The sequence below is a fragment of the Cebus imitator genome, unplaced genomic scaffold (genome assembly GCF_001604975.1).
Source record: "Cebus imitator isolate Cc_AM_T3 unplaced genomic scaffold, Cebus_imitator-1.0 Scaffold42, whole genome shotgun sequence".
Lineage (NCBI taxonomy): Eukaryota > Metazoa > Chordata > Mammalia > Primates > Cebidae > Cebus > Cebus imitator.
Window position 1 is genome coordinate 17,194,512 of NW_016107357.1, and position 13,640 is coordinate 17,208,151.

General features: G+C 39.2%; 1 protein-coding gene across 4 annotated transcripts in view; it reads left to right on the forward strand.

Annotated features, from left to right (window-relative positions):
- The window catches only part of MTR (5-methyltetrahydrofolate-homocysteine methyltransferase), a 110,600-nt gene that overhangs the window by 58,714 nt on the left and 38,246 nt on the right, over nucleotides 1-13,640 (forward strand). For all 4 annotated transcript variants that reach the window (XM_017526610.2, XM_017526611.2, XM_017526612.2 and 1 more), the window contains 5 exons: nucleotides 1,902-2,018; nucleotides 2,329-2,469; nucleotides 10,625-10,714; nucleotides 11,888-12,040; nucleotides 13,002-13,109. In XM_017526610.2, coding sequence (XP_017382099.1) covers nucleotides 1,902-2,018; nucleotides 2,329-2,469; nucleotides 10,625-10,714; nucleotides 11,888-12,040; nucleotides 13,002-13,109 — 609 coding nt within the window. The remainder of the gene's footprint in view (nucleotides 1-1,901; nucleotides 2,019-2,328; nucleotides 2,470-10,624; nucleotides 10,715-11,887; nucleotides 12,041-13,001; nucleotides 13,110-13,640) is intronic.

The window sequence follows — 13,640 nt, forward strand, 5'->3', positions numbered from 1 at the left end:
GCCTGATGAAATCACTCGAACTCAGGAGGGCGGAGGTTGCAGTGAGCTGGGATCGTGCCATTGCCCTCTAGCCTGGGCGACAGAGTGAGACCCTGTCTCAAACAAAACAAAACAAAAAAACCACAGAACCTAATAAATAATTATGAAGCATATAAGGGCCTTCACTTAGGTCTCAAAATAGAGCATAGCTAGTGCCCCCATCTGTCTCTCCTTTTCCAGTTATACCTCATTCTCAATTTTATAAAGTAGCTGTCATCCTGAGTTTTATGCTACTTTATTGCTTTTCTTCATAAATTTATTGCCTATATACATAGAATATATATGTTGATTTGCATCATCCATGGATTTTGTATTTGCAGATTCATATACTCACTGAAATTTATTTGTGACCCTAAAATCAATACTCAATTGTCACTTCTGCAATTACTCAGACATACCCATATGCAAAGTAGTGGACAATTTGAGTGGCCCAACCCATATGTTCCCAAAGAGGTTGAACAGGGCAGTGATATGCCTTCTTATTTTAGCTCTCATCCTGCATACAGATGCCCTTTTTGCAGTCTAATGCCGTGTTGTTCATATTTTAATGCTTTTTGCTGGTAAGGTCAGTTTTTAAAATGGTCCCATCCTAGTGCTGTCTAGTGTTCCTAAGTGCAAGAAGGCTGTGATATGCCTTATGGAGGAAATATGTTTGTTAGACAAGCTTCATTCAGACATGAATTATAGTGCCATTGGTGGTGAATTTAGTGTACATATTAAATAAAGCACCTTAACATGAACACACAAAACAAGGTTATGTATTGATTGGTTGACAAAAATGTGATCAGAGGCTCACAGGAACCTAACCCTGTATTTCTCCTATGGGCAGTGCTCCAGTATTCCCTAATTCAGTGTTTGCAATGACTTTATAGAACATAACTACCACAAAATAGTAAAAATTGAACATCTGAATGATATAGTTTAGTTTTGCCTGCTCTTGAGCTTAATAAAAATAGAATCATATTTTCATGCTTTTTTTCCCTTACTCAATTCATTTTAAAGATTTCTCTGTGTGGCTGTAGCTATTTGTTCATTTTTATTAATGTATAATATTCTATGGTATAACTATATCACAATTAACTGTTTATTGTTAATGGACATCTAGTTTGTTTCCAGCTTTTGGACATTATGAATAATGCAGCTCCGAGTATTCTTCTATATGTATCTTACACATACATGCCTGAGCTTCTCTGTAGCATATACCCAGAAGTGGAATGGTTGGCTCATAGTGGTAGGTAATAACAAACTGTCTCCCTAGATTCTTGAGCCAATTTTTATTTGAATCGATAGAGTTCCTGTTATTCCACATGCCTGATGATGCTTGATATTGTCATAGGTATGGTAGGTACTTCAATTTCCTTTTGTCCTTATATGGTTGGTCAAGTTTATAGTGAACTAGGGAGTTTGTTCATTGAAAGCACAATAATTTGTGCTTTCAATGAATAATTTGTGCTTTCAATGAATAAGGAACTCCTTTCTTTGTGTCTCTGTGTGTGTGTGTGTGTGTACGTGTGACAGACACTGTTTGTCTTTCTGTCTCTTTCTCTTTCTCTGTCATTTATCCAGGAAATAGTTTATGGAACACTCAGTGTATATTAAGTCTTATCATGGTCACTCTCAAGGTATACAAAATTAAAGTAGAATTTTGTAGTTTTCCTTAGGGAGATTGGAGTCTTAGTAAGAAAATCTACTTTTGAAGCACCATAATATGGAAGCCTTGGTGTATGTCTAATAACAAGCTCTGAATTACTTTGAACTTCATACTTTTTTTTAACTTTTCATTCCTGTATAAAACTTAAGAGATGTGACTGCTGCTTTTGGCAAGATAGGGGAATCTTTTCATATTTTAAAATTTTTGCCAGGAAACATTACCTGGAGCCAGAATAAGTGGAGGTCTTTCCAATTTATCATTCTCCTTCCGAGGAATGGATGCCATTCGAGAAGCAATGCATGGGGTTTTCCTTTACCATGCAATCAAGGTATGGTAGAAGAACTGTTTGCCCTGTGGGAACCAACTTTACTTGGGGCAAGGGTTTTCGAATTGTGGTGTGTGGGCCAAGTCTGGCCTGCTGCCAGTTTCTGTAAATAAGATTTTTTTGAGACAGAGCCACACCCATTAGCTTATGTCTTGTCTGGGGCTGCTTTTATGCTGTAACAGCAAAGTTGAGTAGCTGTGACAGAGGCTACGGCCTAAAATAGTTTTTATCTGGCCCTTTACAGAGAAAAGTTTGCTGATCTCTGACTTATGGTACAACTGTAAATTCCCATTTTTATTTGTCTTGCTCTTAGTTTGGCATGGACATGGGGATAGTGAATGCCGGAAACCTCCCTGTGTATAATGATATCCATAAGGAACTTCTGCAGCTGTGTGAAGATCTCATCTGGAATAAAGACCCTGAGGCCACTGAGAAGCTGTTAAGATATGCCCAGGTAGAGAGACAAGTGTTCTAATAGATGGATTTTTTTCCTATCTTTGAATTTACTACTCATCTACAGTTAGTAGACCTTCATTGTGGAATAGAAGCAAGTATCTAATCATGTCTTTGGGTCATTGAAGATATCTACAGAGAGTTGCAGAGATGGTGGTGTAGCTAGGGCAAGGAAGGATAAACAGACCATGCCTAGGCTGCGTCCATATTCTGAACTTAGGTTCCTTTAAATTTATTTTAAGATGTAAAGTTTGTTTTTCTTGTACCAAGTAACGTTTTAGTTCTAGAATATTTACAAAATTCTGGCAAGCAAGGGAAGAAAATAAAAATCACTTATAATCCTATCACCCAAAGTTAAACATTTGAGATTTTGTTATAACCTTTAAGTAATAGGAGTTTTTTTTCTTTTTGCAAAATGAATATGCATGCATAGGTACATATACACACAGTTTTTCCAAAAATAGAACTATGCTTTAGATGCTTTTATGGTAACACTTTTTTCTTAGCAGTGTACTGGGAACATATTTCCATTTTACTTTTTTTTTTTTTTTTAAAAAAAAAAAAAAAAAAAAAAAAAAAAAAAAAAAAAAAAAAAAAAAAAAAAAAAAAAAAAAAAAAAAAAAAAAAAAAAAAAAAAAAATGAAGGAGAGGAAGAAAGAGAAAGAGGAAGAGGGAGAGAGAACGGGGGCGTTGCTTTATTGCCCGGGCTAGAATGCCGTCTAAAAATGGGTATGCCTATAATTGTGCTTAATAATAGAGACATGAAAAAAAAATGAGGGAAGAAAATAACAAACAAGCAGCCAACCAATATTTCATTGAAACCTGTAAATAGATGTGATGTGGTACTGATAAGAGTGTATATTTTGTGTATTTAAAGTGGAGAGTTCTATAAATGTTAATTAAGTTTACTTGTTCCTGATCTGAGTTCAAATCCTGGATATCGTTGTTAATTTTCTGTCTCATCGATCTGTCTAATATTGATGTTGAAGTCTCCCACTATTATTGTGTGGGAGTCTAAGTCTCTTTATAAGACTCACATATCTGGGTATTCCTGTATTGGGTGTGTATATATTTAGGATCTTTAGCTCTTCTCGTTGCATTGATCCTTTTATCATTATGTAATATCCTTCTTTGCTTCTTTTGATCTTTGCTGCTTTAAAGCAACTCCTGCTTTTTATTTATTTTTTTATTTTTGCTCTGCATTTGGTTAGTAAATCTTTCTCCATCCGTTTGTTTTGAGTCTTTGTGTATCCTGGCATGTGAGATGGGTCTGGATGCAGCATACCGATGGGTTTTGGCTTTTTTTGCCTGTCTGTGTCTTTGGATTGGGGGATTTAGTTGACTTAAATTTAGAATTAATAATAATATATGTGAGTTTAATATTGCCATTTAATGTTAGCTGGCTGTTTTGCCTATTAGCTGATGTAAATTCTTGATTATGTTGATGCTGTTTACTTTTTGGTATTTTTTAGAAAGGCTGATAGTGGTTGTTCCTTTCTATGTGTAGTGGTTCTTTCAGAAGCTCTTGTAAAGCAGGTCTGGTGGTGATGAAATCTCTGAGTGCTTGCTTGTTCACAAAAGATTTTATTTTTCCTTCACTTATGAAGCTTAGTTTGGCTGGATGTAAAATTCTGGGTTGAGAGTTATTTTCTTTAAGGATGTTGAATATTGTCCCCCACTCTCTTCTAGCTTGTAGGGTTTCTGCTAAGAGATCTGCTGTGAGTCTGATGGGCTTCCCTTTCTGGGTAACCTGACCTTTCTCTCTGGCTGCCCTCAGTATTTTCTCCTTCATTTTAACCCTGGTGAATCTGGTGATTTATGTGCCTTGAGGTTGGTCTTCTTGAGGAATATCTTTGTGGTGTTCCCTGTATTACCTGGAGTTGAATATTGTCCTGCCTTGCTAGGTTGGGAAAGTTTTCCTGAATATCCTGAAGCGTATTTTCCAGCTTGGATTGATTCTCTTCGTCACATTCAGGTACACCTATCAAGCATAGATTAGATCTTTTCACATAGTCCCATATTTCTTGGAGACTTTGCTCGTTCCTTTTTATCCTTTTTTCTGTAATCTTGTCATCTTGTTTTATTTCATTAAGTTGGTCTTCGACTTCTGATATCTTTTCTTCTGCTTGATCGATTCGGCTGTTAAAACGTGCATAGTTCGCAAAGTTCTCGTGTTGTGTTTTTCAGCTCCATTAATTCACTTATATTCCTCTCTAAATTATGTATTCTTGTTAACATTTCCTCAAACCTTTTTTCAAAGTTCTTAGTTTCTTTGCATTGGGTTAGAACAAGTTCTTTTAATTCACAGAAGTTTCGTATTATCCACCTTTTGAAGCCTGCTTCTGTTAATGGAACACACTCGTTCTCCATCAGGCCTTGTTCCGTTGCTGATAAGGAACTGTGATCCTTGTAGAGGGAGAGGCATTCTGATTCTGGGTATTTTCAGCCTTTTTAGGCTGTTTTCTTCCCTTCGTTATAAATTTATCCATCTGTGATCTTTATAATTACCGTCTTTGTAATTGGGTTTCTGAGTGGACGTCCAACTTGTTGATTCCCAGTGCTGGAATCTGAGCAACCCACTGCACCGGCCAAAACAGCGGCGTTAAGATTGATAGTGCTTTTCTGACTCTGCACCAAGAACCGCCGTACCAAGGCAGCAGCAAAACCACCTCGCCAGCCACAAGAGTCGCGCTGGCGACCCATGACGCTCCTCCGCTGGGAATCTCCTGGTGTGTGAGCAACAAAAATTCGTCTGAAAGTGTGGCGTCCTCTCGTTCTCTGTGCTTTCACTGGGAGCTACAATGCCGAGCTGCTAGTGATCAGCCATCTTGGATCTCTCTCCTTTTACTTGATATTTTTCTACCTCATTATTTAAAATAGCTGTTCTGAATATTCTTGTGTGGCTATGTTAGTATTACATGGTCCCCACTGTTACATGTTTTGGTTTGTATACCTGTTTATGTTAGGATCTAGTCCATCTGTGGCAAAGTTCTGCAGTTCAAGGCTTGAGTTCTATACACATTTGATCTATAAAAAATGAGTATAATTATGGCTAATTCAGACATCAGCTTGTTTCTCACTTATAGGTTGGGCACAGTCTTAGGCACATGAAGTATCTATCGTAGGTGCTGCTTCCTGGAATTCAGTTTAAGGAAAGTTGAGATCTTTATCTCAAAAGGACTTGCATTTTAATCTGTTGAAGAGAATGATGACAAAGGGAAATATTTTTCCCACAAAGCATGTTGAGAAAGTGGTAGGATGTTTTTGTGTCTGTTGCCAACCTTGTTAATATTTTCCATGTTAGAATATGAATTTAGCTCTGATAGAACTGCCAAGTGTTCCTTTTCCACGGAAGAGTAATGAGATGCTCTGGAAGAAGGATAGGACAATATGGGATTAACCACGTCCTTGTTTTATCAGCCTTACTAGTAGTAAGACTTAGATTTCTGAAATTGCTTGTGGAAGCCTTAGGCTCAATAAAGACACTGTGCCAATGTACACATGACCCTCCTCTCAGTTCCTTAAAAACATTTATAGTTTCTCATATGGACCCAGGACAGAATATCTTATTTGGTTGTGGCAAATGCAGTGAAGTTCTACTTCTCAGTGCATTACTTAAGAAACACTCCATCGATTTTTTATGTTTTTCCTATTTTCTTGACCATTTCTGCTCACATAAGACAGAGTGCTTAGCCGTGTCTTATTCTTTGAACATTGAGACATGGGCGTTAAACACCAGTCAGCTTGGAGTCATGGTCTGTCTTCTACCAAGTAGGGGGCCTTTCATTAATAACTGTTAACGAGTTCTGTTGAAGGCCAAAGGGGCATCATAGCCTCTATAATCATGAAGTCATACTAGAGAGTTCTTAACCCATGAAATGATGTGTTTTCATCTTTTTCCTGATCTGTCCAGAGGAGGCAGCCCTCTTACTTAGGAAAGGGGCTCCTTATTTGTGAGACCATTCCCATTTAAGGTTTTTTTGGCATCGTATTTTGTGCTAGACATTCTTTTGGTCTGTATTTACTTTTAGCATTTGCTTACAAGTTTTCATTTCTGTATATCATGCTGAGCTGTCAAGAGGTTTTGCCCCGGAGGCACTGCCAGTGTGAGGGAAGTCTTAATAGCAATTGCAAGAGCTTAACAATTCATCATATAAGAATTTCCTCATTCTTAATGTAACCATGAGGGCCTCTCATAAGCCACTGACCTCTCTGTCAGGGAGGCTGTCTACATTCGAGGTGACTTCTGTTGCTGTTAAGATAATAACCAAAGCAGGTATACTCAACTCCCCGGAGTCGCCAGCTCTGTAGCAATTCCTTAGAATGCACTGAGTGCAAATGGAGCATGAAGAGCAGGAATATTATGAGGGAAATAAGTCAAGGGGTTTTTGTCTCTTTTATAAGAGAATGATCTCTTTTGGTTATTGCACCCAAATTCCTGTCTGATATATTATTGAAACTAGTGGGAAAAGTGCTGCCTCCGAGCTTCCAAGGCTCTCCAGTCTCACATTTGGGGAGTAATGGGATTTTTTTGAAAAATAATTTTCCTAATTTAGTTCAGGCTGACCTGTGGTAAGTAAATTATTTTTGATAATAAAAATTTCTGGATACCATGTAATTTACATGGAGGATCTTTATTAAATAGTACCCTAATGGAGGCCAGGCATCCAATGGAGTGGAAGGATTGCTGCTCTGGATAGGATGGCTCTGGAATGACCCTGGTGCTTGAGAATATTCTCGATACTTTCAGGGAAATTTTTCTGTTCTTTGACTTGGCCTTGATCCTTCCCTTTGCCATTTGAACTCACATTCTTCTTTGGCTTTCTCTGCAGCAGTTTACTCACTTTTATTACCGACACAACCATGAGGCCCCTGTGAGGCAGAAGCAACTCTAGAACAGGAAGAAGTAATTTTCTCATTAGCTTTGTATACGTACAGGTACAAGGAGTAGCCAGATGGACATGACAATTGCTTGGTCAGTTTGCTTGGTAGCTTTTCATCTACTAGGTTTCCACAGTATGCCTGGGTCTGGTCTTCCCTAGTGTGTGAAAACTATGAAGCACCTTGTATGAATATCATGGGAAAATCCCTATTGAATAACTACATGAAAAGTGAGATGGGCCTCCACATGCCACTGTGTACTTCTGAAGTACTGCTTTTAACAGTACTGTTTCATTTTAAGTATTGCTTCCCTGAATCAAGTTCATCAGATTTAGAACATAGCTATCAGGTGGGATAGTTTTTAGACATCACAGCCTCCAACACGCAGTGAATTCTTTACTGCCCTTTGTATCCTCCTTTGCCTCTGTCCATCATCATATATTTTTTGCCGCCTTCCAGCCCTGTAAGTCTGGCACACTGTGGTATTTTTCTGTGAACACACCAGTTCCTTTTTTCAAGAGTGTTTGGAACATGCTGCCTTGTTTTTACAAAACTCCATCCCCCAGGCAGGAATTGTCTGATTGTGTGGCAAATAGAACAAATGGTGTTTACAGGTATCCAGTGATGGGACCGTGAGCATTAGGACTTTTTCCTTTTTAATTACTATCTCGTTCAGGTTTCTCAACATATAAGAGTCCTTGTGTTGTCATTATTGCACTTACCACCTTGGCCCTCAATCTTGGAGTCTCCCCAGTTCCTTCCTCCTCTCCTTCTTAGTCGTTGTCTATTAATGCCTTTATATTTGTCCTTTCCTTTCCTCCTGTTACCACTGCTGAGTCCAGGCCTTCGTCATGGACTATTAAAATATTCTTCCCTTCTTGTGATTCCCTTAAAAATGTTACTTTGAATGTTACTCTGCAGCTTTAGAACTTTAAATAATGTCTCCCATCTCTGCCCATGCAATTGCCTGGAAGGTTAAATTTAAACTCCACAGCATGGATTTTTGTCCCTCTGTGGCTTGGCCTCTGCCACCCTGGACAAATATTACTCCAGTAAAATCAGTCTTTGTTTAGCATTAATTCATCCAGCTAATATTTACTGAAGTGTTGCTTTGTGACATTCATTTGACTGAACTGAGAGGACCTAACTAGTAAGAGAGATGTACCCCTACCCTCTCAGAGCCTGCTGCTCAGTGACACATGCAAAAATGTATAGAGGCCATTGTCACCCAGCACAGCAAGTGCTGTGAGAGGGGAAGTACAGGATGCTAGAAGGCTGAGGGAGATTCTGACCCCAAACTAGAGGAGTTCAGGAAAAGCTTCCCAGAGGAAGTGATAGGTCAGGTGAGGCCTCATAGAAATAAAGGAGGTAGCCAGGCCAAGGTTTGAGGGTAGAGTGCAGTGCTGGTGGTCCCTGCCAGGGGAGGGATATTTGCAGCTAGCCAGAGTCTGACATTGTGGTAGGTACTGCATAAATTATGTCAGATAAACACATGTGAAGGCCTGGAGGTGAAGAGGTGATGGAGAGCATAAGGAACAGAAGTGTTCTGGATGGCTGAAGCTTGTTGGGAATAGCAGAAGATGAAGCTATAGGAGAAAGCCAGATCAGGTGTATTAGTCCATTCTCATGCTGCTGATAAAGACATACCCAGGACTCAGTAATTTATAAAGAAAAAGGTTTAATGGACTCACAATTGTAGTGGAAGGCGAAAGGCATGTCTTACATGGCAGCAGACAAGAGAGAGGACTTGAGCAGGGAAACTCCCCTTTATGAAACCATTAGATCTTGTGAAACTCACTGTCACAAGAACAGCACTGGAAAGACCCGTCCCCATGATTCAGTTACCTCCCATGACATGTGGGAATTGTGGGAGCTACAATTCAAGAGGAGATTTGGGTGAGGTCACAGCCAAACCACATCATCAGGGCATTGGATGGCATGGCAAGGAGTCAGTATCATGTCATGAAAGCAATAGGAAACTTACACAGAGATGTTTTTCAGAGGGAGCAGTTGGATTAGATTTGCATTTTGGATGCATCCTTTTGGTTACAGTGTAGAAGACGAATCAGAGACCAGAATGATTCTGGTCTGTGGAGACTACTTAGTTCTTGGACTGTGAAAATGGAAGCGGGATGGAGAGAAAAATATAAGGTATAATTGTTAGGATGAGGTGATTTTTTTGATTGAACTTGAATAGTGAATGGAGATTCAAGGATGATACTTAGGTTTCTGGTTTGGCAGCTGGTACCACCAGTTGAGGTGGAGGAAACAATAAAGTAATGCAATTTGTCATATGTGCTATAATCATTGCACGTTTGTTCCTTTGCTGAATCTGCCCCTTTTCAACATTCAGCTTCCTTGAAACCTTTCTTTGCCACCCTAGCTTACGATAACCATTCCTTCCTCAAAATTCCTACATACCTAGTCTGTATTATGTACTCATTCAGCCCTTGACATATATTCTCTTTCTTTATAGATTTTCTACCTCTCTAATGATATGGCTTAATTTGTTTTCTTTTGGTCTAATGGAATATCAAAGACTTGGTAATTTATAAAGAATTTTATTTAGCTCACAGTTCTGGTAGCTGGAAAGTCTAAGAGCATGGCCTTGGCCCCTGGTGAGGGTCTTCTTGCTGTGTCGTAACATGGCAGAGGGCATCTCACGTTGAGAGGGCCACAGCAAGAGAGCCAGAGAGATAGCAAACCTGCTTCCATGGTAGCAGCATTAATCCATCCCTCATTAATCCATTCATGGGGACAGAGGGATTAAGTTTCCAGCACAACTTTTGGAGGACACCTTCAAACCATAACCGTGGCGAGTCCTTGAGAGCGTAGTCTGTGTCGTACATCGTCTCTTAGTTGTGCCCACCTTTGATGTCCGACTTAGCTTCATTGTGGCCTGCCTGCATCTGTTTGTGGGTAATGGTGATCCTTGTTGAGAGCTTTGAAGGCTTATCAGGTTTGGAGTATAGCTTTTCTTACTGTCCTGGAAATATTGTCTCAAGTTGTTATTTTTAGAAAAGAAGGAAAGAAAAGAAGGGAACCTTACTCTGTCTCTATATTAACAGTTTAAACCCTAAAAGGTTTCTCATTTTTCCCTCTCTTTTCCTTAAACATTCATTGAGATGTTATTTTATGTTGGACAGTCTACTAGGGGCTGGAAAAGCAAAAAATAAGACACAAGGTGTTTTTTGTTTTGTTTTGTTTTTTTCTGCCATCAAACAGTATGGTTAGTGATGAATTGTATCCATTTCTTGGTTTCAATTTCAATTCAGACTCATGGCCAAGGAGGGAAGAAGGTTATTCAGACTGATGAGTGGAGAAATGGCCCTGTTGAAGAACGTCTTGAGTATGCCCTTGTGAAGGTGAGTTATAGAAGCCTGAACTGGAGGGCTGGCAGCTCATTGTGGCTGACTGATGCTGTTCCTGGAGGTGTGGTACTGACAGTAGCTGGAGAAGGAGATGCCCCAGACCAATGACTCTCAACCTGAGGAGGCCCCCGTCTCCCAAACTCCCCACCCCCGACAATAGCACATTTGACAGTGTCCAGAGACATTTTGATTGTCATTACTGTGTGTAGGAGGTATTATTGGTATCCTGTGGCCAAGGATGCTGCTAAACATCCTGAAGTGCCTAGGATAGCCCTAAACAACAAAGGATATTCCCTCCCAAGTGTCAGTAGTGCTGAGGCTGTGAATGCTGTCCTGGACCAAGTTGCTGTCAGTTGGTCAGCAAGTCAGTTTCATAGTTGGAATTTTAGGCTTTACACAAGATCAATAATCTCTTGGCTTCAGTTTCCTCATGTGTGAGTCTGGAGAATCTCAGAGTTTTGTTTTGTTTTGTTTTGTTTTGGCTCTGAATTTTAACGTTTAACTCTTGGGCCTTTTGAGATTTACATATTGCAATTCGAGGAGCTAGTCAGCCCATCCAAGGATCATTGAACTGGGGACCCTGGAGGAGAGGGGCTTGGCAGTGAAGGTTGGATAAGTCATTGGAGGCTTCATGGTTTTGAACTTCATTTAAGAGCCCCATCCAGTGTCACTTCTCCCCCAACCCTACAGCATTACAGTGAGAAAACTTACTCATTTCACCACAGGTATTTATTAATGTATAATCTGGTAAAACACTAAGAAACAAAATGTATTTTTTGATGCATTTGAACTTATTAGGCCTTCTCTATTAACTCATTTTACTGAGGTACATTTTAAAGCATTTTGTTAATTGGCATATAAAATTGTATGTATTTACTGCATATAACATTCTATTTTGGAAGTATATGAGGTATTTACCTTGTATCAATAAAGCCAGCTGAGCACTTTATCTCAATCCTCAAAATAAACATATGAGATACTATTGTAATATTCTAATTGAGAAAACTGAGGCTTATTGAATTAATTGAGGCCTAAATTAGTGATAGGAAGCCAGATTGAACCCATCCACTCTGATTCTGGAACCCATGCACTTAAGCATTTTCATGCTGGCTCTGTGGAGGTAAGCCAATTTTTTAAGTGATTTTTTTTTCTTTTTGTCTTTTTTAGGGCATTGAAAAACACATTATTGAGGATACTGAGGAAGCAAGGTTAAACCAAGAAAAATATCCCCGACCTCTCAATATAATTGAAGGACCCTTGATGAATGGAATGAAAATTGTTGGTGATCTTTTTGGAGCTGGAAAAATGTTTCTACCTCAGGTTGGCAAAAGATGGGGAGACATTTTCACAATTGACTCTTTCCTTTGCCATTTAATAAATAGTGATTTGGGGTATATTTCTCAGGTTTAATTTGGACAAGAGTTCAATTGCATTGTCTAGTTATTCCTTCTTTAAATATAGTTAGGAGTCATGTCTGGAAAAGTCCATTGTTAGAATGATGTGGATGTTACAAAATCATCTGAAAATTCTTAGCAACGTAATCTATCATAATCTTTATGTTCTAATTTTTGTATCATCTGTTACCCCAATGCCTATCTCTCCCGCCCCCCAAAAGTAAAATAAAACCCAAGATAAACGTAGAGTTACTAACATTAAGACTTGATTTGAACAGGCACTGTTCATCTGTAAGGATGCGTGTTTTGAGACAAATGTTACTGTTTTAAATAATGGTACATTAAATGGCTTGTTTAAAGTAAAACCAGAACTCTTATTTTGATTTATAGCAGCGACTATCCACGTCAGTTAACACATACTTGTTGAGCATGTGGGTTAGTGGCCGTGCGGCATTTGAGAAACTAAACTGCCCTCACCTTGCCTAAATGTAAGGCTTAATTTTAAGTAAGTTGTAAAGGTGGGACTTGCGAAGAGAAGGCTTGGAATGAGCTCATGGTGGGAAACCTGGTCCTGAAGGATACATAGAACTCTTGGGTACATGATAGAGTGCCTGCTAGATAGAGAAAAAAACAACAAGCAAAAGTTCAGAAGACAGAAATTATAACATTTGATTTCTAGCCTTGTTTTCCTTCTGTTGTACCTTATTATTCACTGGCTTTTCCTCTGGGAAGCTTATCCTTTATTCTGCCTGCTGTCAAAAGACTCCAGTGTAGCTGGCCTGTTGTCAAAGCATGCATTCTTAATTTGTGCCAGAATATCACAGGTGGCCATCAGCAGTTGTTCCTGTGGTTTGGTAAAGATGCCTGATCCTATGCTTTTTTCTCAGGTTATAAAGTCAGCGCGGGTTATGAAGAAGGCTGTTGGCCACCTTATCCCTTTTATGGAAAAAGAAAGAGAAGAAACCAGAGTGCTTAACAGCACAGTAGAAGAAGAGGCAAGTCATTCTGTTCAGGCCTATGGCCCTTAAATGAGTTGACCTGGAAGACTTGTTGAGGTGGTGGTAGGGGCCTAAGCAGTCGGGCTTGGCTGTGTTTGTCATTGAGGATAAAACAGAGAAAGGATCCCATGTCTGTCCCTTTTTTAACCAAATATCAGAATACTCTGGGACTTTCTTCTGAATGTAGCTTTATAATATTTTTTAATATAGATAAAATTTTTCAGTCAAATCCCACGTTTTCAAGGCAAAACGAGTTCATTCCTTTGTTTCTTCATTAACTGATCATTTACAGACTCCTGTGATGTGCCAAATACCGTGCTAGGCACTACTCAATACGATTGTCTGTGCCTGCCCTTGAGGTAATTGAGCCATGCTTGTTTTTAGAAAACTCTTAACTGAATATTCTCTTTCTGCTGGTGAGGTCCTTGGCACCACTTCTGGATTCAATTTAATTCTTGTTGGCCGCACCACCAGAGTAAATCATTAAGCTTTTTGACCTTGTTTAGCTCCCTGTGAAGCTCAGGCAGC